Source organism: Telmatherina bonti (genome assembly GCF_933228915.1).
Source record: "Telmatherina bonti genome assembly, chromosome: 4".
NCBI lineage: Eukaryota > Metazoa > Chordata > Actinopteri > Atheriniformes > Telmatherinidae > Telmatherina > Telmatherina bonti.
Genome location: NC_136622.1, coordinates 34,941,810 through 34,967,407, shown reverse-complemented (window position 1 = coordinate 34,967,407; position 25,598 = coordinate 34,941,810). Strand labels below are relative to the sequence as shown.

The 25,598-nt window shown below is 47.0% G+C and overlaps 2 protein-coding genes across 2 annotated transcripts; both read left to right on the top strand.

The window, feature by feature from the left end:
* Positions 1–876: 876 nt before the first annotated feature.
* LOC306755360 (UDP-glucuronosyltransferase 2A2-like) lies at positions 877–5,837 on the top strand. The gene is made up of 2 exons (XM_079239720.1): positions 877–995; positions 4,115–5,837. Exon 2 carries the CDS (start codon positions 4,117–4,119, stop codon positions 5,713–5,715), a length of 1,599 nt encoding a protein of 532 aa, XP_079095846.1. The 5' UTR covers positions 877–995; positions 4,115–4,116; the 3' UTR covers positions 5,716–5,837.
* A 5,216-nt stretch (positions 5,838–11,053) lies between these two features.
* pfdn4 (prefoldin subunit 4) lies at positions 11,054–25,133 on the top strand. Its single transcript, XM_079238431.1, has 4 exons — positions 11,054–11,097; positions 11,490–11,597; positions 19,258–19,398; positions 24,640–25,133. Exons 1-4 carry the CDS (start codon positions 11,068–11,070, stop codon positions 24,769–24,771), a joined length of 411 nt encoding a protein of 136 aa, XP_079094557.1. The 5' UTR covers positions 11,054–11,067; the 3' UTR covers positions 24,772–25,133.
* Positions 25,134–25,598: the final 465 nt, after the last annotated feature.

Sequence of the window (25,598 nt, the reverse complement as noted above, 5' to 3'; positions counted from 1 at the left end):
CACACACACACACACACACACACACAGACACTCGATCGATTTTCAATCAGGGACAGACGAGGTGGAGCCATGCAGAAGAAAGTTACACACCTCACACTTTGCACTCTAATAACCATACCAACTAAATTCACTACTATGTCTATTTTATATCTATATTTTCTCGTTCAGTCTCAGCAGTTCAGATCTGACCATACGATGCAGATTTATGGCATCAGTGGTAACCATAGTAACGGACCGCACTCTTAAAAACTGGCGCTATATCGGTGTTAATAGCTTACGTTATAAACACCACAATGCTTCATCTTCCTCAACAAGGATGAATGAACATACAGAACCTATAACATTCATCATTTATAACACACATAACCTGTATACGTCCACTACAGCGGATAAAAACTGCTAACAGTGTGCTAACCTACGGTGCTAACCACCGAGTCTGACAAATGGTCAGATCCATAACTGTCGTCAGGGATAGATTAACAGGCTGCAGTATACATTGCAATCATAACGGAATAAATTAATACTTACATTTACACAAATGAATCCCCGCCTGGACCGGCGTTAAACTCCGCCATTATTTACCGGGTAAACTGATGGAAAGTCCATCCTCTTCCGCTACGTCAGCAAAATGGCGTCGATTTAGTGCGCGAAGTGTCCATCGTTCCACACTGCATTTATGGGCGGGTTTAGGGCAGCATCCGGGTACTTTCAGTGCACTGAGTTTTTTGCACAAAAGTCTGCGTAAACGCACTACACACTGAAACATAGTGCGCGAAGTAGTGTTAGTGCGCTGATTGAGACACAGCCAAGGTCTACTTATCTCACTCCTAAACCCACCATATTGATTATCCTGATACTTCCACAAAAACAACAAAAAAGGAACCAATATCCTGTTTTAAGAGTTCAGTTCCTTGCAGCAAAGACTGGATATTAGCTGGACACAGGACCATTAAAACCCTCTCCGTTCCAAGAAGGAGACTGTTTTATAGAGACTGGTAAGAAACACTCTGAACATTAGCCTTAGCATTAGCACAAGTGTTAGCTTCACATAGCTGAGCATATGCTAGTCTGTTCTTTTCACAAAGTTTTTGTGATCTTTTTAAACAAGTTAACTTAACTTGAGACAAGAGAACCATAACGCTGTAGGTGTGGTGAGGTCAAGACAGCCATTTTCTCACCTTGCTGTTTACATTGTAATGGGTGCATCCTTGTAATATCATCATTCACATAAACATGGAGCCGTTTGATTTGAGCTATTTTGTCTGTTCTTTCACATACATTCAAACACACATTTATACTCAACGTACGTAAATAGTGGCGTCCATTTCAAACACTGTCAGACGTTAAAGCCTTCCATGGGTCTTATATGTTGCTAGAGTTGTTCAGTTAGTTGTTTGTTTGGAGTTCACTTCTGTGTTTTGACACCAGTAAAGCACTACTATGAAGGCCAGAAGTAAAAGAATAAAACCTCTTTTTTTCTTTTCTCAAGTTCATTTTGTATCTTCTTCAGGTGTTTTTTATTCAGTGGTTCCTGTGTCATCTTCTTCCTGTTCCTCCTCTTCACCTTTGGATTGTTCTCTTCGCTGGTTCTGTTTCAGCCATCTGACTCAACACTGTCCCTACGATTTCTGGTGACATTGCTCTGTTTTCTGCATCAAATGATGGATAGCTAAACTGCTTGAAAATGGACCAAATACACCTGTAACCGACTAAAATGTGGAATCTTAGTCTTCTGCACATTACTGTCAAAGTTCATGAGATTTCTTTCAGAATTCTTGTCCCAGTCTTTTCCTTAGCTTCCTGTTTTATTTTGCAAGTTAATCCTCTTGTGTTTCCATTCTGTTTACTTCCTGTTCTTGACAGACCTGCTTTCGTTTGCTAATTTGTCACACGTGCTTCTCATTTAGTTGCTTCTCTTCAGTTTAGGCTTTACATCTCAGAAAATTAGAATATTATGAAAATGTTTTTTCGTCACTCATTTCATATTCATCACCAAATATTATATAGATTCATTACACATAGAGTGAAACATTTCTAACATTTATTTCCAGAAATTTTTTATGATCGTGTCTTATAGATAATGAAAACCCAATATGCAGTGTCTAAGAAAATTAGAATATTACATTAGATCAATGAAAAAAAGGATATTTTAAACAAATGTCAGGCTTCTGAAAAGTGTGTCAATTTTGATGCACTCAGTACTTGGTTGGGCCTCCTTTTGCATGAATTATTGCATCAATGTGGCGTGGCAATGGAAGCCACCAGCGTGTGGCGCTGCTCAGGTGTAATGTAAGCCCAGGTTGCTTTGATAGCAGCCTTCAGGTCATCTACATGGTTGGGTCTGGTGTCTCTCATCTTCCTCCTGACAACACCCCACAGATTCTCTTTTGGTTTCAGATCAGGTGAGTTTGTTGGCCAATCAGGCACAGTAACACCTTGGTCATTGAAGCAGCTTTTGGTACCTTTGGCAGTGTAGGCAGGTGCCAAGTCCTGATGACAAACAACTGGCATCTCCATAAAGCTTGTCAGTAGAAGGAAGCATGAAGTGCTCTAAAATGTCCTGCTAGATGCTGTGTTGTGTTGACTGTGATCTTCAGAAAACACAGTGGACCAACACCAGCAGATGACATGGCTCCCAAACCATCACTGACTGTGGAAACTTCCCTCTGGACTTCCAGCAACATGGATTCTGTGCCTCTCCAGACTCTGGGACCTTGGTTTCCAAACCAAGACCACCTGCAATGGAAGCAGATTCTGAAATGCAGAATCTGCTTCCATCTGAGAACCAGTCCAGTCCTTTCCCTCCTTAGCCCAGGTGAGATGCTTCTGTCGTTGTCTCTGGTTTAGGAGTGGCTCGACACGAGGAATGGGAAATTTGCAGCCCATGTCTAGGACTCGTCTGTGCGTAGCGGCTCTTGATGCACTGAGTCCAGCTTCAGTCCACTCCTTGTGAAGCTCCCCAAATTCTTGAATGGATATTCCTTGACAATCCTCTCCAGGCTGTGGTTCTGCCTTTTGCTGGTGCATCTTTTCCTTCCACTCAACTTTCCATTAATATGCTTGGATCCAGCACTCTGTGAACAAGCAGCTTCTTTAGAAATGACCTTTATGGCTTTCCCTCCTTGTGGAGGGTCAATGATCGTCTTCTGGACATCTGTCAGGTCAGCAGTCTTCCTCATGATTGTGTCGCCATCTGACCCAGACTGAGAGACCATTTAAAGGTTTAGGATACCTTTGCAGGTATTTTGAGTTGATTAGTTGATTGGGGTGTGACACCATGACTTTCTAAGATTGAAGTTTTTCACAAAATTTTAATTTTATTAGACACTACATTTTGGTTTTCATCATCTATAATCCACAATTATTAAAATATCAAGGAATGAATGTTTGAAAGGTTTCACTCTATGTGTAATGAATCTATATAATATATGGGTTTCACATTCTGAAATGAGTGACAAAAAAATCTTGAACTTTTTCATATATTCTAATTTTTTTTTATGTAGCTGTATATAACCATCAGTTTGCTTGTTTCTCTGCCAAATTGTTGTCTTTTTCCCTGGATGTCGTCCCTCATTTTCCTTGGTCAGCTTAGTTTTAGTTTCTGCTTTCGCTCCGCTTGAGCCAAGCCTTTTAACTTTCTACAACAAAACTCATCGTTGGCATCCACCTGACCCTTCCTTTTCCACATCCTCCATTCTCCCTGACAGTTAAAACAAGTTCACTTTATTTCTGCAAAATGTCTTTTCAGAAACAAACTTGTAAGACAACTGCAACATGTTTAGGCTGCACACAAATGCAAAAAGCATTTGGACTTTGGGATTTATAGTGGCTTGTGTAGTGTAGAATAATAAACAGTGCAAGGCTGATTGATAAATTACAAGGGAATTCATAATAAAAGGAAATCGAATCTTTGGAACTTTACACTAGTCAGCTGATAGTGGTAACTTTCTTTGACATGTTCATGTGGGACAGAACATAACAATGCTTGCATAAATCAGCAGGTCATAGCCAAAAAGCATGGCTCGTATTAGAAACTGATAAAAGAGCAAAAAATGAAATAACTACTAAAAACTCTGTGTGATGAAAGTATTGCTTGTGTTCTGTTTCCTTACAGTAATGAATTCATATTCAGCTGTGGCATTCCTTCTGCTGATTTCTGTGTCCCTGCCTTCCAGTGGAGATAGTGGGAAAGTGTTGGTCTTCCCAGTGGATGGAAGTCACTGGCTCAACATGAAAATCCTTCTGGAGGCCCTGCATTCTCAGGGCCATCAAATCACTGTGCTTCGCACTTCCACCAGCTGGTACATTCCTGAATCTTCACCTCATTATACCTCCATTACCATCCCACAGGAACAGCCCCAAATAATAGAGAGTCATGCATCTATGACTTTGTACTTGAAGATCTCTTTGGAAATCCGTCAGCATCAAGGTTCTCTGTGGGCTTTTTCTGAGTACTACAGAAACTTTTTCCTTGTGATGGGGAAAAGCCAGCAGTCTGTGGCAAATCTGGTTGTCACCATGTTTGAGAATAAGACACTGATGAGGGAACTGGAGGAAACTGGGTACGACCTTGTTTTAACAGATCCAGCTTTCCCAGGTGGAGTGCTGGTGGCACATTATCTCAAGCTCCCCTTGGTTCTCAATGTACGTTTGATATTTACAGGAGAGGCTCATTTTGCCATCGCTCCCTCTCCACTGTCCTACGTCCCTGCTTTGTTTTCCTATTACTCTGACAAGATGGACTTTTTCCAGAGAGTCAGTAATGTGATCTATCATGGCATGTTGGTGTACATGTACCACTTTGTCTCCAATCCTCCGTACCAGGCCGTCTGTGATCGTTACTTTGGACGCAACGTCAACACCCTGTCGCTAATCCAAGAAGCGGATATCTGGTTGCTGCGGGCTGACTTTACTTTTGAATTTCCTCGTCCCACCATGCCCAATGTGGTCTACATCGGAGGCTTCCAGGGCAAGCCCTCCAAGCCTCTCCCATCAGATTTAGAAGACTTTGTGCAGAGCTCTGGTGAACATGGGGTGATTGTCATGACCATGGGGACCCTACTCAGCGACCTTGGCCCAGAGGTAACGGAGACCTTTGCCTCAGCATTTGCCAGCCTCCCTCAGAAGATTCTGTGGAGGCATCTTGGGAAACGACCAACCACTCTAGGAAACAACACCATGCTGGTTGAATGGCTGCCTCAAAATGACATCCTTGGCCACCCCAAAACCAGGGCTTTTGTCACACATGGGGGCACCAACGGCCTCTATGAGGCAATCTACCACGCAGTGCCGGTTCTAGGTATACCCCTCATATTTGACCAGTATGACAACATGGTGCGCATGAAAGCCCGTGGTGTTGCTGAGATAGTTGAAGTGACAAAAATGGATGTTGAGACGCTGATAAGAGCTCTGAATAATATTGTCGACCCAGAAAAACCCTACAAGCAGAATATGATCAGGTTGTCACAGCTTCACCATGACAAACCAATAAAAGCCATTGATAATGCTGTTTTCTGGATAGAGTATGTCATGAGGCACAAGGGTGCAGCACATCTACGCACAGGGTCATATAAGCTACCCTGGTATGCCTACTACTGTCTAGATGTGATGGCAGTATTTGTGGCATTTACTTTGTTAATAATTGGATTCATTTGGGTTTTCTGTAGATGCCTAATAAGATTTTTGAAAAGGGCAAAGAAGTCCAAACTGGAATAATAAATGATATGATGACTGGCAGTGCAAAGTGTGTAGGGAGTTTATCGAACAAGATTTTTTGTGTGTGATTCTGAATTTAGAGCTTTGACTGGATATTGGCCAATGCTGAGTATCAGTATGAGACCTGTATTTTCACATATCATAGCATGGAAGTAATTTTTAAAAACATAACCATGTAAACTCCATGTTGATTCAAATTTTTACAGAGGAATGTATTATAGAAATAAAAATGGCAATATACAATTTTTCTTTGACTTTTTTTTTATTTTTTAAATCCTTTATTATTGATGAAACAATTTTTAGTATATTTGTCAATATGTCCTTAAATGTGTCCTGTTTGTAATGGAGTATTCAGTAAACTGGACTGAAATGTTTCCAGGGAATGAGAACAATCATCCTCTCTCTCGTCACCTCAACTGCGTTTCTAGCTGTCATGGGATGTCATGATCTATGAAATCAAGAGTAACACATCTACTTTTAGGCCCATCTTAATCATCTCATTATCTCAAGACAACCAAATTAGTCTTTTCAGGTAGTAAATTATGACAAACGGTTACAATCTCAACTTAAGGAGAAAATGAACTCATTATCTGGAGCTTCCGTAAAGTCTTCAGCTTTATGGATGCCTAAACTTTCTTCAGTCAAACAAAAACAAAACTGAGGTGTTTGTCTGAGGCAATGAGAAACAATGACAGGTCACCTCAGAGCTATTCTATATACCTAGAGACCACAAACCAAGCCAGAAATCTGGGTGTAGTGATAGACTCAGACCTGAAAAGCACCAATCGGGCCAGAAATCTGGGTGTAGTGATGGACTCAGACCTAAATTTGGAATAATTAAGGGAATCACAAGGTTATCACCTTCAGAATATATGAAGAGTAAAATATGTGATGTCTCAGCGGGACCTGAAAAAACGAGTCCAGACTTTCATCTTTAGTTGGCTTGATTACTGTAACATCATCTTTAGTTCTTTAAAAAAATCAAGACACCTGTAGCTCATTCAGATCTCTTCTACTTGTGAAAGTAGACCACTTCAGACCAGTTCTGAGGTCTTTACACCAATTGCTTGTCTATCAGAGGATGGACTTTAAAGTTCTGTTGCTGGTCTATAAAGCTCCGAATGGTTCAGGACCAAAGTAGACCTCCTGTCCCATTATGAACCTACCAGACCACTCAGGTAATCTGGATCTGGTCTGTTACCAGCTCCAGAGTCTGAAACAGACATGGAAAAGCCACATTCAGCCTATGCTCCAGATGTCTAGAAGAAACTCCCAGAAAGCCTCAGATCAGCTGGAACATGCAGGTTAAAGACCCTCCAGTTCTCAGCTGAACTTCACTAGTTTTCATTCAGAGCTATTTGAAATTTATTTTCAGTCCAAATCGGCATTTTTCTTTCAGCTGGAATAGATCATGATTGGAATAGTTTTTATCCGATCTTATTTCTTTCTGTCTTGTTTTGATTTTAAATTAAGCTTCTTATTTTCTAATGTTTTCGATTCTCTGTGAAGCACTTTGAATCATACTGTTGCTGAATTGTGCTGCGCAGATAAACTTGCCTTACCTTTTTTCATTTTAGGAGCTTGAGTTGTACAAAAGCCACCAATCAGTTCTACATTTTCTGACAACTTCTTCCAAATTCCCCATCCAGTCACCAAACAGACTAACGGCAAATAGAAATTTAGTCAAAGAAAAATAAACCTATTATGTATTTCTTAGGCAATGTCCGCCCAGCAACAATTTTAGGTGCACATCAAAAGCAGATGATTAGAATATTTCAAATATTTTGGAGGAGTTTGTCTCATTGGCTCAGATGTTTTGCTCTTAATTTAGATGAAACTACAGTAAGTCCATCAAGTTCTCCGAGGCCTTCACAACGATGACTGCAGAGATAAATGATTCTCTTATGTCTGGAGAATAATTTACAAGTCTAGAACAGGACCTAGTAGTTATGGTCAGGTCAAGCTGTCCCAGCAAGTTTAGCACATAAATGGGCCACAAGATAATTGTAGAGTTCTTTCATAATTTTCGAACCAGTGAGCTGAATCATTCATGACGTTGGACATAAATATGCTGGTAACATTGTGCTGTAATGTTGTTCCAACACTCTGAGACAAAGAATTCTGTTTTGCAAAGTGTGCAACAAGTCCATTAGAAAGAAAATAATTGTTTTCATCTGATGCACCAAATATAAAACGAGCCTATTATGGAAAATTTAGTTTAGTCCTAATGAATAAAAGACAATTGACCAATAAAACTGCTGCAGAATGGTGCAAATGAAATCTGCAAAGTTAAACAAACAAATGAAAACAGGAAAAACAAACAAACCCCTGGAAAAATATTTTAAAAAAATGAAGCAAAAGAATGAGGTCTGGTGTGTTCATCTTAAAATGAAAAGATTTTTATGGTTTCATATGTTTAAACGCTGGGATTTCTGAGCGTTCATGACACTTTTGTCAACCCCCCTGGTGTTTCCAAACACCAGTCAGTCGATACTTCAATGTCTGCAAGTCAAAATATCAGATTTGCTACTTTTTAGAATATCAAGATACAAAATATGCCATCTGTTTCCACTTCTGAGAGTTTTAGGTGATAAAACTGTGTTTGAAGCTCAGAAACAGTGAGTTCCCTCTATGTCACATGATTATTACAGCCAATCAGATGTCAGGATGTCAAGACGCTGCTGCTACATGTGATGGCGAGATTTTGTTTAGATATTTTACCTGTTTAATGCAGGGCATTTCATATTTTCAAACATTTGATAATATATATTACATTACATTTTATACTTTTTAAAAAAGTTTTCATTTAATGTGAATAATCATATTAAACTGTAATTTATTTATTCTGATCATTTAAAAAGATTTATTTGATCTTATTTAGTTTAATTTTCTCCTCAGTATAATTTATTGTCGTTTTTAAAAGCATATCTTTCAAATATTATAGCTCTTGAATTTTATTTATAATGCATATTGCTTTGCATTAAAGATTAAATGCACGCAGTGCAAGAGGCAAGAAGTATCAGCATTGATATCGGTATTACCATCAATATCAGTATTGATATTTGTATCTGCGATAAAGTACCACAACCTAGTATTATATTGACAGGGAAAATTTTGGCACTGCCCATCCCTTTGTTAGTCATAAAACCACCAAATGTGGCAAAAGTTAACTTTCTATGAATGCTTAAGAAACACGAATAAAACTTTTGATTTTGCTCAAAGCAAGTTTCAGTTATAGATGGGATATCAGTCCTTGAGCCAAGAGAGGACTACATGAGATGCTTCTTGTAAGACTGTGACCTGAAGAATCTGTGACCTTAAAAATACTAAACCAAAATGTCATTTGAGAATGTTTTATCAAGTTTTAATGATAGATTTAGCAGTTGTATCACCCTCCCCCTGAGACCAACATGTCTAGCTGTTTCATTTCATGCTACTCCCTACCCCCGTTTATCCTCCAAGTGGGCCTTTCCTTTTCCCCCATGTGGAAAGAAGAAGCTAGACTGCATAATTAAAAATAATGTATTTTAATCATCCTGATAAATATAGATGCAAAATCACTTCTAATATATTCTTTATAACAAGGATCATAAATTGCTGCAAGTTTTAGATGTTTCCCGGCTGCAAAATGCCTGTTTGAAATTAAATGGTTCTACAACAGCTTGTTGTTGTGTTATCCACCAGTTTTGCAATAATAAAAATATGTAATACCATCCATCCATCTTCTGCCGCTTATCTGGGGTCGGGGCACGGGGGCAGCAGCCTAAGCAGGGAAGCACAGACTTCCCTCTACCCAGCCATGTTTGCCAACTCTGTGGGGGGGATCCCGAGGCGTTCCCAGGCCAGCCGAGAGATATAATCCCTCCAGTGTGTCCTAGGTCTTCCCTGGGGTCTCCTCCCAGAGGGACGTACCTGCAACACCTCACCAGGGAGGTCCAGGAGGCATCCTGACCAGATGCCCGAGCCACCTCAACTGGTTCCTCTCGATGCAGAGGAGCAGCAGCTCTACTCTGATCTCCTCCCGGATGACCGAGCTCCTCACCCTATCTCTAAGGGAGAGCCCGGCCACCCTGCGGAGGGAACTCATTTCAGCCGCCAGGTGGGGGCATTCGCTCTCATATGTAATACCAATAAAAAAAAAAAAAAAAAAATATATATATATATATATATATATATGAGTACAGTTATTTAAAGGGGTGCTATTACGGTATTTGGAGTTTCCTGAGCTTTCTACAGTGTTACAGTGTTGAATCCTCATCAGACATGTGAACGGCACTGTTTTTTATCACCTAAACGCATGTTTGAGTTTGAGTTTGAGTTCCAGCACGCTCTCTGTTCGGTTTCCATGGCAACGAAAAACGGGTCGTTTTTTCTACTTGGAAATCCTTGTGACGTCCCGGGGGATAAGGTTCGGTGATTGGTTACCTTCTACTGGTTAACAAGGGCATGTACAAATACATCAGGCGGGTGGAAAACGTGGGATAAAGTTATTTCCAACGATGGCTGGTGAGTTTACCAAAGAGAGACATCCTGCTGCATTCGTTGCTGTGGGTTGCTGTTTTCCACTTCGTTTTCAGGCTCTGATTCAGGTTCCAACATGTAGGGCTGTATGCTATGTGTTGACATGGTATTTTGTTTTTTTTATTGAGTTCATATGAGCCTAATCCTTCTGTTTATGAGATGTTACAATGACGGCGAAAGCAGGTGCGGTGCGCGCTCCCGAGTGGCAGTGGCGGGAGGCGGGGCTTAATGCGGAAGAGTCTCAATCCACTCGTTTTGCCCGCAGGCTGATCTGACAGCCTACGGAGAGGGTCGGTCTGAAGTAAATAAAGCCATTTGTGACAATGACTCGATCAATCCCAGCCCTTCTGGTCTCAGAAATAAAAATAAATTAGCCTGAAATGCACATAATAGTTCCACTTTAAAGTTCAGTAATCAAAATCCTTCCGATGGAACCACTTCATAGTTTATGTTCATTAAGCAGACAGTGGCTTAAAGATTAGGCTTGAAACTTTCCTTTTTGATGAAAGTTATTGTTTAGGTCTGACTTGGGTGGACCGTAGCCATGTGTTTAGTTAGGCTACTTTTCTCTCTTTGCTGTGTTTCTCTACATGCATAAATATCTGACATTGTTGTTGTCAGAAGCCAGACAGCTTCTCTTTTTTTCCTCTACAGTTTTCCCTGGTTTAAAGCAATAGGGTTTGTGAACTTCTTTCTTGTCCTCTCCATTACAACCAGTCAGAATCTGGTTCTTGTGGAGGATTTTCCTTCCCACTGTCGCCCTGCTAGGGGGCGCTATTGGCGCGTTTCTTCTTTGAGTACCGCTTTCACCCAACCGTAGAAGAAGTCAAGATGGCAGCAGCCACCATGAAGGGACCGGTAGTAAGTAACATTTTTTATTTGATTTTATTTTCTTCTTTCATTTTTCTCCCAGAAACAAGCCTCCGTCGTCTTAAGCGAAGCGACTAAAATAATCAGCAGCAACTGTGGAGGATAGAAGTCTCCAGATCTCTTAGCAGTGGTATTTAAAGTCGTCGCATCCTCGTGAATCGCATCTAGCAGCTAAATGTTAGCCAGCTAGCTAACGGGATATTTTCTCTACGGTAACAGTTTTATCTTCATTTTATTAATCTAATAATGGCAATAATTATCCAGAGAAGAACCGCGAGGACCACCAGAATATGACTGATTACACTTTATAACGTCGTGATGCTCAGCTTGCTGGCTAAAGGTGCAGAACGTGGATCGTCTTGCTGACATGAAGCTGTTTGCAGGCAGTAGAAGACGTGGTCGTCACGTTTGAAGACCAGCAGAAGATCAACAAGTTCGCCAGGAATACGAGTCGGATGACAGAGCTGAAGAATGAAATAGACTTAAAGAAAGTAAGTAGTAAAGGTTTAAAGTTGGTTTAAAGTGTTAGCTGAAATTCCTGCTGGTTAAACAAACATCAAGTCCCATCATATTTATCTTAATCCACTGTCTTACACCAGGCTGTCATATTTAGTTATAAATATGTCAGGCATGTTCAGAATTTTTCTGCTGATTTCTGTGTAACTTCTTCTCATTGTTAACACTGAGATCATCTCTGTTCAGAGTCTGGTTTAATAAAGCAAGGCAAGTTTATTTATACAGCACCTATCATGTAGAAGACAATTCAAAGCGCTTTACATGAAACATTAAAAGCATTACAGAATAAAAGCAAGAAAATACAAATAGCAAAATTACAATAAAATCATAATGATAATAAAACAATTAAAAGCAGAATGAAGTAAAAGTTTCTGTGCAGATGTCATGCAGGCGCATGTGAAAATAAATGTTTTTAACCTGGATTTAAAAGTTTATACGTTTGATGAAAGTTTACTGTCCACTGGCAGATTATTCCACTTGTTTGCAGCGTAACGGCTAAATGCTGCTTCTCCATGTTTAGTCTGGACTCTGGTCTGGTCTCTGGTCTGGACTCTGGTCTGGACTCTGGTTTGGACTATGGTCTGGACTGCGGTCTGGTCTGGACTGCGGTCTGGTCTGGACTCTGGTCTGGTCTGGACTCTGGTCTGGACTCTGGTCTGGACTGCGGTCTGGTCTGGACTCTGGTCTGGTTTGGACTCTGGTTTGGACTATGGTCTGGACTGCAGTCTGGTCTGGACTCTGGTCTAGACTCTGGTCTGGACTCTGGTCTGGTCTGGACTCTGGTCTGGACTGTGGTCTGGTCTCTGGTCTTGTCTCTGGTCTGGACTCTGGTCTGGACTCTGGTCTGGTCTCTGGTCTGGACTCTGGTCTTGTTTCTGGTCTGGACTCAGGTTTGGTCTCTGGTCTGGTCTCTGGTCTGGACTCTGGTCTGGACTCTGGTCTGGACTCTGGTCTGGTCTCAGGTCTGGACTTTGGTCTGGACTTTGGTCTGGTCTCAGGTCTGCACTCTGATTTGGACTCTGGTCTGGTCTGAGGTCTGGTCTGGTCTCAGGTCTGGTCTCAGGTCTGGTCTCAGGTCTGGTCTCTGGTCTGGACTCTGGTCTGGACTCTGGTCTGAACTCTGGTCTGGACTCTGGTCTGGACTCTGGTCTGGACTCTGATTTGGACTCTGGTCTGGTCTGAGGTCTGGTCTGGTCTCAGGTCTGAACTCTTGTCTGGTCTCAGGTCTGAACTCTGGTCTGGTCTCAGGTCTGAACTCTGGTCTGGTCTCAGGTCTGAACTCTGGTCTGGTCTCTGGTCTGGACTGGACTCTGGTCTGGACTGGACTCTGGTCTGGTCTCTGGTCTGGACTGGACTCTGGTCTGGACTCTGGTCTAGACTCTGGTCTGGACTCTGGTCTAGTCTCTGGTCTGGTCTCTGGTTTGGACTCTGGTCTGGTCTCAGGTCTGGACTCTGGTCTGGACTCTGGTCTGGACTCTGGTCTGGTCTCAGGTCTGGTCTCAGGTCTGGACTGTGGTCTGGACTCTGGTCTTGTCTCTGGTCTGGACTCAGGTCTGGTCTCTGGTCTGGACTCAGGTCTGGTCTCTGGTCTGGACTCTGATCTTGACTCTGGTCTGGACTCTGGTCTTTTCTCTGGTCTGGACTCTGCTCTGGACTGGTCTCAGGACTGGACTCAGGACTGGACTCAGGTCTGGACTCTGGTCTGGACTGGTCTCAGGTTTGGACTCTGGTCTGGTCTCTGGTCTGGACTCTGGTCTGGACTCTGGTCTTGTCTCTGGTCTGGTCTGGACTCTGGTCTGGACTCTGGTCTGGACTCTGGTCTGGACTCTGGTCTGGGCTCTGGTCTGGACTATGGTTTGGTCTCTGGTCTGGTCTCTGGTTTCGACTCTGGTCTGGACTCTGGTCTGGTCTCAGGTCTGGACTCTGGTCTGGTCGCTGGTCTGGTCGCTGGTCTGGTCGCTGGTCTGGACTCTGGTCTGGTCTCTTGTCTGGTCTCTTGTCTGGTTTCTTGTCTGGTTTCTTGTCTGGTTTCTTGTCTGGTTTCTTGTCTGGTCTCTTGTCTGGTCTGGACTCTGGTCTGGGCTCTGGTCTGGACTATGGTTTCGACTTTGGTCTGGACTCTGGTCTGGACTCTGGTCTGGTCTTAGGTCTGGTCTTAGGTCTGGACTCTGGTCTGGACTCTGGTCTGGACTCTGGTCTGGACTCTGGTCTGGACTGGTCTCAGGTTTGGACTCTGGTCTGGTCTCTGGTCTGGACTCTGGTCTGGACTGGTCTCAGGTTTGGACTCTGGTCTGGTCTCTGGTCTGGTCTCTGGTCTGGACTCTGGTTTTGTCTCTGGTCTTGTCTCTGGTCTGGACTCTGGTCTGGTCTCTGGTCTGGACTCTGGTCTGGACTGGTCTCAGGTTTGGACTCAGGTTTGGACTCAGGTTTGGACTCAGGTTTGGACTCTGGTCTGGTCTCTGGTCTGGTCTCTGGTCTGGACTCTGGTTTTGTCTCTGGTCTGGACTCTGGTCTGGACTCTGGTCTTGTCTCTGGTCTGGACTCTGGTCTGGACTCTGGTCTGGTCTCTGGTTTGGACTCTGGTTTGGACTCTGGTTTGGACTCTGGTCTGGACTCTGGTCTGGACTCTGGTCTGGTCTCTGGTCTGGACTCTGGTCTGGTCTCTGGTCTGGACTCTGGTCTGGTCTCTGGTTTGGACTCTGGTTTGGACTCTGGTCTGGTCTCAGGTCTGGTCTCTGGTCTGGTCTCTGGTCTGGTCTCTGGTCTGGACTCTGGTCTGGACTCTGGCCTGGACTCTGGCCTGGACTCTGGTCTGGTCTCTGGTCTGGACTCTGGTCTGGACTCTGGTCTGGACTCTGGTCTGGACTCAGGTCTGGTCTCTGGTCTGGACTGGTCTCAGGTTTGGACTCTGGTCTGGTCGCTGGTCTGGTCGCTGGTCTGGTCGCTGGTCTGGTCTCTGGTCTGGTCTCTGGACTGGTCTCTGGACTGGTTTCTGGTCTGGTTTCTGGTCTGGTTTCTTGTCTGGTTTCTTGTCTGGTCTCTTGTCTGGTCTGGACTCTGGTCTGGACTCTGGTCTGGACTCTGGTCTGGACTCAGGTCTGGACTCAGGTCTTGTCTCTGGTCTGGACTCAGGTCTTGTCTCTGGTCTGGACTCTGGTCTGGACCGGTCTCTGGTTTGGACTCTGGTCTGGACTCTGGTCTGGACTCTGGTCTGGTCTCTGGTTTGGACTCTGGTCTGGTCTCTGGTTTGGACTCTGGTCTGGTCTCAGGTCTGGACTCTGGTCTGGTGTCTGGTCTGGTCTCTGGTCTGGTCTCTGGTCTGGTCTCTGGTCTGGACTCTGGTCTGGACTCTGGTCTTTTCTCTGGTCTGGACTCTGCTCTGGACTGGTCTCAGGTTTGGACTCTGGTCTGGACTGGTCTCAGGTTTGGACTCTGGTCTGGTCTCTGGTCTGGACTCTGGTTTTGTCTCTGGTCTTGTCTCTGGTCTGGACTCTGGTCTTGTCTCTGGTCTGGACTCTGGTCTGGACTGGTCTCTGGTCTGGACTCTGGTTTGGACTCTGGTCTGGACTCTGGTCTGGACTCTGGTCTGGACTCTGGTCTGGACTGGTCTCTGGTTTGGACTCTGGTCTGGACTCTGGTCTGGTCTCTGGTTTGGACTCTGGTTTGGACTCTGGTCTGGTCTCAGGTCTGGACTCAGGTCTGGTCTCTGGTCTGGTCGCTGGTCTGGTCTCTGGTCTGGACTCTGGTCTGGACTCTGGTCTGGACTCTGGTCTGGTCTCTGGTCTGGTCTCTGGTCTGGACTCTGGTCTGGACTCTGGTCTGGACTCTGGTCTGGTCTCTGGTCTGGACTCTGGTCTGGACTGGTCTCAGGTTTGGACTCAGGACTGAACTCAGGTCTGGACTCTGGTCTGGACTGGTCTCTGGTCTGGACTATGGTCTGGTCTCTGGTCTGGACTCTGGTCTGGACTCTGGTCTGGACTCTGGTCTGGACTCTGGTATGGTTTCTGGTATGGTTTCTGGTCTGGACTCTGGTCTGGTCTGGTCTTAGGTCTGGACTCTGGTCTGGACTCTGGTCTGGACTCTGGTCTGGTCTCTGGTCTGGACTCTGGTCTGGTCTCTGGACTGGTCTCTGGACTGGTTTCTGGTCTGGTCTCTGGTCTGGTCTCTGGTCTGGACTCTGGTCTGGACTCTGGTCACGTCTCTGGTCTGGTCTCTGGACTGGACTGTGGTCTGGTCTCTGGTCTGGACTCTGGTCTGGACTGTGGTCTGGTCTCAGGTCTGGACTCTGGTCTGGTCTGTGGTCTGGATTCTGGTCTGGACTGTGGTCTGGACTCTGGTCTGGACTCTGGTCTGATCTCTGGTCTGGACTCTGGTCTGGTCTCTGGTCTGGACTCTGGTCTGGTCTCTGGTCTGGACTCTGGTCTGGTCTCTGGTCTGGTCTGGTTTCTGGTCTGGACTCTGGTCTGGACTCTGGTCTGGACTCTGGTCTGGTCTTAGGTCTGGACTCAGGTCTGGTCTTAGGTCTGGACTCAGGTCTGGACTCTGGTCTGGACTCTGGTCTGGTCTCTGGTCTGGACTCTGGTCTGGACTCTGGTCTGGTCTGGTTTCTGGTCTGGTTTCTGGTCTGGACTCTGGTCTGGTCTCTGGTCTGGACTCTGGTCTGGTCTCTGGTCTGGTCTGGACTCTGGTCTGGTCTCTGGTCTTGTCTCTGGTCTGGACTCTGGTCTGGACTCTGGTCTTGTCTCTGGTCTGGACTCTGGTCTGGACCGGTCTCTGGTTTGGACTCTGGTGTGGACTCTGGTCTGGACTCTGGTCTGGTCTCTGGTTTGGACTCTGGTCTGGTCTCTGGTTTGGACTCTGGTCTGGTCTCAGGTCTTGACTCTGGTCTGGTCTCTGGTCTGGTCTCTGGTCTGGTCTCTGGTCTGGACTGTGGTCTGGTCTCTGGTCTGGTCTCTGGTCTGGACTCTGGTCTGGACTCTGGTCTTTTCTCTGGTCTGGACTCTGGTCTGGACTGGTCTCAGGTTTGGACTCTGGTCTGGTCTCTGGTCTGGTCTCTGGTCTGGTCTCTGGTCTGGACTCTGGTTTTGTCTCTGGTCTTGTCTCTGGTCTGGACTCTGGTCTTGTCTCTGGTCTGGACTCTGGTCTGGACTGGTCTCTGGTCTGGACTCTGGTTTGGACTCTGGTTTGGACTCTGGTCTGGACTCTGGTCTGGTCTCTGGTTTGGACTCTGGTTTGGACTCTGGTCTGGTCTCAGGTCTGGTCTCAGGTCTGGACTCTGGTCTGGACTCTGGTCTGGTCTCTGGTCTGGTCTCTGGTCTGGACTCTGGTCTGGTCTCAGGTCTGGTCTCAGGTCTGGTCTCAGGTCTGGTCTCTGGTCTGGTCTCTGGTCTGGACTCTGGTCTGGACTCTGGTCTGGACTCAGGTCTGGACTGGTCTCAGGTTTGGACTCAGGACTGAACTCAGGTCTGGACTCTGGTCTGGACTGGTCTCTGGTCTGGACTATGGTCTGGTCTCTGGTCTGGACTCTGGTCTGGACTGTGGTCTGGACTGTGGTCTTGACTCTGGTCTGGACTCTGGTCTGGACTCTGGTCTGGTCTCTGGTCTGGACTCTGGTCTGGTCTCTGGTCTGGACTCTGGTCTGGTCTCTGGTATGGTTTCTGGTCTGGTCTGGACTCTGGTCTGGACTCTGGTCTGGACTCTGGTCTGGTCTCTGGTCTGGACTCTGGTCTGGTCTCTGGACTGGTTTCTGGTCTGGTCTCTGGTCTGGACTCTGGTCTTTTCTCTGGTCTGGACTCTGGTCACGTCTCTGGTCTGGTCTCTGGACTGGACTGTGGTCTGGTCTCTGGTCTGGACTCTGGTCTGGACTGTGGTCTGGTCTCAGGTCTGGACTCTGGTCTGGTCTGTGGTCTGGATTCTGGTCTGGACTGTGGTCTGGACTCTGGTCTGGACTGTGGTCTGGTCTCTGGTCTGGACTCTGGTCTGGTCTCTGGTCTGGACTCTGGTCTGGTCTCTGGTCTGGACTGTGGTCTGGTCTCTGGTCTGGACTCTGGTCTGGTCTCTGGTCTGGTCTGGTTTCTGGTCTGGACTCTGGTCTGGACTCTGGTCTGGACTCTGGTCTGGTCTGGTCTTAGGTCTGGACTCAGGTCTGGACTCAGGTCTGGACTCTGGTCTGGTCTGTGGTCTGGATTCTGGTCTGGATTCTGGTCTGGACTGTGGTCTGGACTCTGGTCTGGACTCTGGTCTGGTCTCTGGTCTGGTCTCTGGTCTGGTCTTGTTTCTGGTCTGGACTCTGGTCTGGACTCTGGTCTGGACTCTGGTCTGGTCTCTGGTCTGGTCTGGTCTTAGGTCTGGACTCAGGTCTGGTCTTAGGTCTAGACTCAGGTCTGGTCTCTGGTCTGGTCTCTGGTCTGGACTCTGGTCTGGACTTTGGTCTGGTCTCTGGTCTGGACTCTGGTCTGGTCTCTGGTCTGGTCTGGACTCTGGTCTGGTCTCTGGTCTGGACTCTGGTCTGGTCTGGACTGTGGTCTGGACTGTGGTCTGGACTCTGGTCTGGTCTCTGGTCTGGACTGTGGTCTGGTCTCTGGTCTGGTCTCTGGTCTGGTTTCTGGTCTGGACTCTGGTCTGAACTCTGGTCTGGACTGTGGTCTGGTCTCTGGTCTGGTTTCTGGTCTGGACTCTGGTCTGGACTCTGGTCTGGACTCTGGTCTGGACTGTGGTCTGGTCTCTGGTCTGGACTGTGGTCTGGTCTCTGGTCTGGTCTCTGGTCTGGTCTCTGGTCTGGTTTCTGGTCTGGACTCTGGTCTGGACTCTGGTCTGGTCTCTGGTCTGGACTGTGGTCTGGTCTCTGGTCTGGTTTCTGGTCTGGTCTCTGGTCTGGTCTGGACTCTGGTCTACTCTGGTCTGGTCTCTGGTCTGGTTTCTGGTCTGGACTCTGGATCAAAGAGCTCTGCTTGGTTTCCATTCTCTGAACAAATAAACATATAAATGTAGTTTTTGCATGTCAATAAGACAAGTTAAACTTTATTTACATCGCGCTTTTCATAGACAGAAGGTCACAAAGTGCTTCACAACAATAAAAACATAGAAAACCTGCAACGTGTGGAAAAAAATAAATAAATGAAAACAGTATAAATACCCAGCAGTGTCTTTTTGGAGCTAAAATGCCTGAGAAAAAAAATGTTTTTATGAAGTTTTTAAAAGCATCTACTGAATCCAGAGAGTTCAGAGTGGTTCAGTACACACACACACACACACACACACACACACACACACACACACACACACACACACACATATATATTCACACATGTTTTTATATACACAGTTTAAATGATAATTATTGCTGCATATGTTGTTTTTGCACATCAAGTGTCTATTTAGTTTCATCTGAACAATAAGACAGACTTTCTGTTCAGATTGGCATAAATACACAAGTCGTCCAGCAGACTTCACTGCATTTTGAATACATTCAGTAAAGCTAAAGATAAATGAAGTGTTTTATGTAGAAGTTCTGGATGTTTAGTGCACTTTATTGAGCTTTGCCACGGTTAAATGAAGCCAGAACGGCCACACAGCCGCTTCTAACGGCGCAGCCTCGCTGATGATCTGTAACGGTCCGCTGATGTCTCCATGCAGAAAACGCTGCAGAACCTGCAGGACGCCAGCGATGACATCATGATGTTAGATGACGACTCTCTGTTGGTCCCGTATCAGATTGGTGACGTCTTCATCAGCCTCTCCCAGGAGGAAACACAAGATATGCTGGAGGCTGCGAAGGTACGTGCGCTGCAGTTGGTTAATGCTGCTCCTCGGGATTCCCTGATGAAGTTACTGAATAAAAAGACTGTTGTTAAATAATCCGAACAAAGCAACACTAAGCTCATGTTTATCGTCAATATTCCTGAGGAATCTTCATTATTTTCTACATTTAAATTATTCACATTTTACCTGTTTATTATCATGTAAATACTGTCGTATGTTACCTTGTTTACTTATGATATTTTTAATTGAACTTCAAACTTTTACTCCAGTCTGGTTGCTGCTATGGCAACCGAGTTTCGCTTCAAGCAAATTTAATTTATGAAACTCTTCTCAGACAAACACAACATTTAAAACTCACATCTACTCCTTCTCTCTCACACATCATCTTCATTTCATCCAAGCCGCCCCCCCCCCCCCCCCCCCCCCCCCCCGCCCCCCCAGTCTTTTACCTAATGTAAATATAAGACTATAATGTGGCTTAAAGCTGCTGTGAGGGAACTATGTTGTCCACACCGGGAGTCGTCATGAGCACAGAGACCACCACAGGAACACCTGGATCCGGACAGGCAGGGGTCCGGATCCAGAAACAACAGAAACCCGCCAGATAGCCGCCCTCGACTGGAGTTTGACACCCTGAAAAGCTGGAAAGTGTCAGCTACACAATCGCTGCTGTGTCGTGGACCGATCTGATGAAACTTGCAGCAATGATCAGTTTTCACTCTCTGGAGGATGTGTAGAGTTTCTCCGCTGTTGGAAGGTTCTAGACTTCCTGAACTTCTTACGGACAAGCAACGGAACTTGCCATCGATGGCTGATCCTGGTTGTAAATGTTGTACAGTACTGGCCTCAGATAGTGAAGCTTTCCCACTTGAAAAGACGGATTGGTCTGCACAGTTTTATCTGCTGGAATTTACTCAACAATCAGTTTCCTTCTTTTATCTTCAGTTTATTGATCCACAGAATAACTCAGTGTTTTTCAACCACTGTGCCGTGAGAGATCATCAGGTGTGCCGTGAGAAATGACCCCACTTCACCTCGTTGGTCTAAAAAGCAGCTCTGTGTTCATCCAAACATTCCCCAGTGAAAGATAATAAATTTCCTTCTTCTTGTGTTTATCTGATTTCTATTCAAGAGGCTTTGACAAGATGGACTTTATGTTTATGAACTTAAAAAAAGAAAAACATTTTGGTTTGTGATTTTTCAGTGAAAAAAAGGCTGGAATAACTTATTCAGTTCAATGATGCAGGTAAAAAACCTTTAAACAAAGAAATTATAACCTATCATAGCGTATCGTAACTTTACACCATAATTTGTAACAAAATAACGTCAATGTTGAACCGTGGGCTTACTTGAATTAAATGTAAATAATGCCCCCACCTAGTTTACTACCATCCATCCATCTTCTGCCGCTTATCCGGGGTCGGGTCGCGGGGGCAGCAGCCTAAGCAGGGAAGCCCAGACTTCCCTCTCCCCAGCCACATTTGCCAACTCTGCGGGGGGGGATCCCGAGGCGTTCCCAGGCCAGCCGAGAGATGTAATCCCTCCAGCGTGTCCTGGGTCTTCCCCGGGGTCTCCTCCCAGAGGGACGTGCCTGGAACACCTCACCAGGGAGGTCCAGGAGGCATCCTGACCAGATGCCCGAGCCACCTCAACTGGTTCCTCTCGATGCGAAGGAGCAGCGGCTCTACTCTGAGCCCCTTCCGGATGACTGAGCTCCTCACCCTATCTCTAAGGGAGAGCCCGGCCACCCTGCGGAGGAAACTCATTTCAGCCGCCTGTATACGAGATCTCGTTCTTTCGGTCACGACCCACAGCTCATGACCATAGGTGAGGGTAGGAACGTCGATCGACTGATAAATCGAGAGCTTCGCCTTCTGGCTCAGCTCCTTCTTCACCACGACAGACCGGCGCAGAGCCCGCATTACTGCAGACGCCGCACCGATCCGTCTGTCGATCTCACGCTCCATCCTTCCCTCACTCGTGAACAAGACCCCGAGATATTTAAACTCCTCCACTTGAGGCAGGACCTGACTCCCGACCCGGAGAGGGCAATCCACCCTATTCCGGCTGAGGACCATGGTCTCAGATTTGGAGGTGCTGATTCCCATCCCAGCCGCTTCACACTCGGCCGGGAATCGCTCAAGCGAGAGCTGGAGATCACGACCAGATGAAGCCAACAGGACCACGTCATCCGCAAAAAGCAGGGACCCAATCCTGAGGCCACCAAGTCGGATCCCCTCAACACCTCGGCTGCACCTAGAAATTCTGTCCATATAAGTTATGAACAGAATCGGTGATAAAGGGCAGCCTTGGCGGAGTCCAACCCTCACCGGAAACGAATCCGACTTACTACCGGCAATGCGGACCAAGCTCTGACACCTGTCGTACAGGGACCGGACAGCTCGTACAAGGGGGTCCGGTACCCCATACTCCCGGAGTACCCCCCACAGGAGCCCCCGGGGGACACGGTCGAATGCCTTCTCCAGGTCCACAAAGCACATGTAGACTGGTTGGGCAAACTCCCATGCCCCCCCCAGGACCCCAGAGAGGGTATAGAGCTGGTCCACTGTTCCGCGACCAGGACGATAACCACACTGCTCCTCCTCAATCCGGGATTCGACTATCCGACGGACCCTCCTCTCCAGGACCCCTGAATAGACCTTACCAGGGAGGCTGAGGAGTGTGATTCCCCTGTAATTGGAACACACCCTCCGGTCCCCCTTCTTAAAAAGGGGGACCACCACCCCAGTCTGCCAATCCAGCGGTACTGCCCCCGGTGTCCACGCGATGCTGCAGAGGCGTGTCAGCCAGGACAGCCCCATAGCATCCAGAGCCTTAAGGAACTCCGGGCGGATCTCATCCACCCCCGGGGCCTTGCCGCCAAGGAGCTTTTTGACCACCTCAGCGACTTCAGCCCCAGAGATAGGAGAGTCCACCCCTGAGTCCACCAGCTCTGCTCCCTCATGGGAAGACGTGTTGGTAGGATTGAGGAGGTCTTCGAAGTATTCCCTCCACCGACCCACAACGTCCCGAGTTGAGGTCAGCAGCACCCCATCTCCACTGTACACAGTGTTGATGGGGGAAGCACTGCTTCCCCCCCCTGAGCCGCCGGATGGTGGACCAGAATCTCCTCGAAGCCGTCCGGAAGTCTTTCTCCATGGCCTCGCCGAACTCCTCCCATGCCCGAGTTTTTGCCTCGGCAACGGCCGAAGCCGCATGCCGCTTAGCCCGCCGGTACCCATCAGCTGCCTCCAGAGTCCCACAGGCCAAGAAGGCCCGATAGGACTCCTTCTTCAGCTTGACGGCATTCCTCACTGCTGGTGTCCACCAACGAGTCCTGGGATTACCGCCACGACAGGCACCAACGACCTTGCAGCCACAGCTCCGGCTGGCCGCCTCAGCAATAGAGGCACGGAACACAGCCCATTCGGACTCAATGTCCCCCGCCTCACCCGGGACATGTTCGAAGCTCTGCTGAAGGTGGGAGTTGAAGCTCGCTCTGACAGGGGACTCAGCCAGACGTTCCCAGCAGACCCTCACAACACGTTTGGGCCTGCCAGCTCTGACCGGCTTCCTCCCCCACCATCTGAGCCAACTCACCACCAGGTGGTGATCAGTTGACAGCTCCGCCCCCCTCTTCACCCGAGTGTCCAAGGCATGTGGCCGCAGGTCCGACGATACGACTACAAAGTTGATCATTGAACTGCGGCCCAGGGAATCCTGATGCCAGGTGTACATATGGACACTCTTATGCTGGAACATGGTGTTCGTTATAGACAATCCATGACGAGCACAGAAGTCCAATAACAAAACACCATTTGGGTTCAGAGGGGGGGGACCATGCCTCCCAATCACTCCCCTCCAGGTCTCACTGTCATTGCCCACGTGAGCATTGAAGTCCCCCAGCAGAACAATGGAGTCCCCAGAAGGAGCACCCTCCAGCACTCCCTCCAAGGACCCCAGAAAGAGTGTGTACTCTGAACTGCTGTTCGGTGCATAAGCACAGACAACAGTCAGGACCCGTCCCCCCACCCGGAGGCGGAGGGAAACTACCCTTTCATCCACCGGGGTAAACCCCAACGTGCAGGCACCAAGCTGGGGGCTGATGAGAATGCCCACACCTGCCCGGCACCTCTCACCATGAGCAACTCCAGAGTGGAAGAAGGTCCAGCCCCTCTCGAGGGTACTGGTTCCAGAGCCCAAGCCATGCGTCGAGGTGAGTCCAACTATATCTAGTCGGAACCGCTCAACCTCGCGCACAAGCTCAGGCTCCTTCCCCACCAGAGAGGTGACGTTCCACGTCCCTAGAGCCAGCTTCTGCAGCCGGGGATCGGACCGCCAGGGTCCCCGCCCCTTGCTGCCGCCCAGCTCACATTGCACCCGACCCCTACGGCTCCTCCCGCAGATGGTGAGCCCACGGGAGGCCTAGTTTACTACAACAACAACAAACAATTAACTTGAGAAAAGTTCAGTTAAAATGTATCACACACAAAAAGAAAAACAATCTAAACAGATAATAGATCCATGAATCCTTATGATTTGCTGTCGGACATAAAGGTAACAGAAGAAGCGAAGCAGGAGAGTGAGCTGCGCTGCAACCGGACCAGTGGCGAAGCTAAGCATTAAACCGGCTCTGGAAACCGGCTCGATCGCCTTCAGTCTCTTATCAGAAGTCCTTTCCTTCTTACCGGCTGCCACTCTGCTCATATGCAGACGTCTCCAGTCTTGCTCAAGCCAACCACAAGAACCGATCTTCTTAGAAGGTGATGCAGACACTTCGTTCATTTCTCTCCAGGAAACTGTGCGCCGCCCTTTATGGTCCGTGTGACCCACATGGCAGGAAAATTAGTTCTGGTTTGCTGGCTTCGGCTTCTCCACCGATAGTTTGACTTCACAGTGTGGGTTTCTCAGCCTCGGGACGCTGCTGGGCTGCAGCGGCTATAGACACATGATAGATGTCTAGAACGCAGAGTTTTATGGTAAAAAAAAGTTGCTGAAAGCGTCTTTAAAGCAGACAGGAGACGTTGCAGAATGTTATGTGTGTCCCGCTGAGGCTGTTTTTACTGACTGGTTGAGTTGACGTCTATAGAACAGGCGGTCGGATTGTTCGCAGAATCTCCTCAGCATGTTTATGTCTGAAAAAAGCTACGATCTCGCGCTTGGCCTTAACCGACGTGGCGCTGCACGCGTGGCATGACGCTTTGAGCTGGTTCCGTGTGACGGTTGTGAGACCTGCTTTGTGTTTTCTGCCAACAGGAAACGCTGGAGCAGGAGGTCAGGGTGCTGGAGGAGCGCGTGTCAGCCATACAGCAGGTGTTGGGGGATCTCAAGGTCCAGCTTTATGCCAAGTTCGGTAACAACATTAACCTGGACGCAGATGAAAGCTGAGCAGCTTCCCCGACATGAACTGACACACACAGCGGACTTTTCACATCCTCGTTGATGCCAACAAAACAACAACTTCTGCTTTTCACCTTCACACAAGTTTCATACGAGTCTGCCGGAAACCACAAGAACGCAGACAGAAGAGAATAAACACACGATTTCATACGTTTCTTAAGCGACCCTTTATTTAATGTTAATACTTGTTTTATTGTTCGTTTGTTTTTTTTTTACTGTTGATCAACCTGAAGTGAGAAAACGTGTGTGTGTGTGTGTATCCTGAAGGTAGAATGGAAGGAGCTGCAGGTCTCCACGACACATTCATGGGAATGAAACGACTTACAATAAATAAAGTTGGGATGTTTGAAGCTGGTGTGTGTTTATATGTTTACAGACTGAATCAAAGCATGTTTAACTTCCAGACGCTGTTTAGTGCGAGCAAAGCTCGTATGGTACACACACCGTCCACCTGATGCTGCAACCGCTAGTCTGAGCTGGACCTGCTTCTGGATGTAGAACCTTATTTAGCACCATCGAGTCAACAAGGTGGAAAAGTTCCTCTGAATTGCTCCATATTGTCATGATACCCCACAGTTGTTGCACCTCAGTGATGAGAATCTCCCGTTCCACCTCACCATGATGAGAATCTCCCGTTCCACCTCATCACCATGAGAATCTCCCGTTCCACCTCATCACCATGAGAATGTCCCGTTCCACCTCATCGTGATGAGAATCTCCCGTTCCACCTCGTGATGAGAATCTCCCGTTCCACCTCATCATGAGAATCTCCCGTTCCACCTCATCGTGATGAGAATCTCCCGTTCCACCTCATC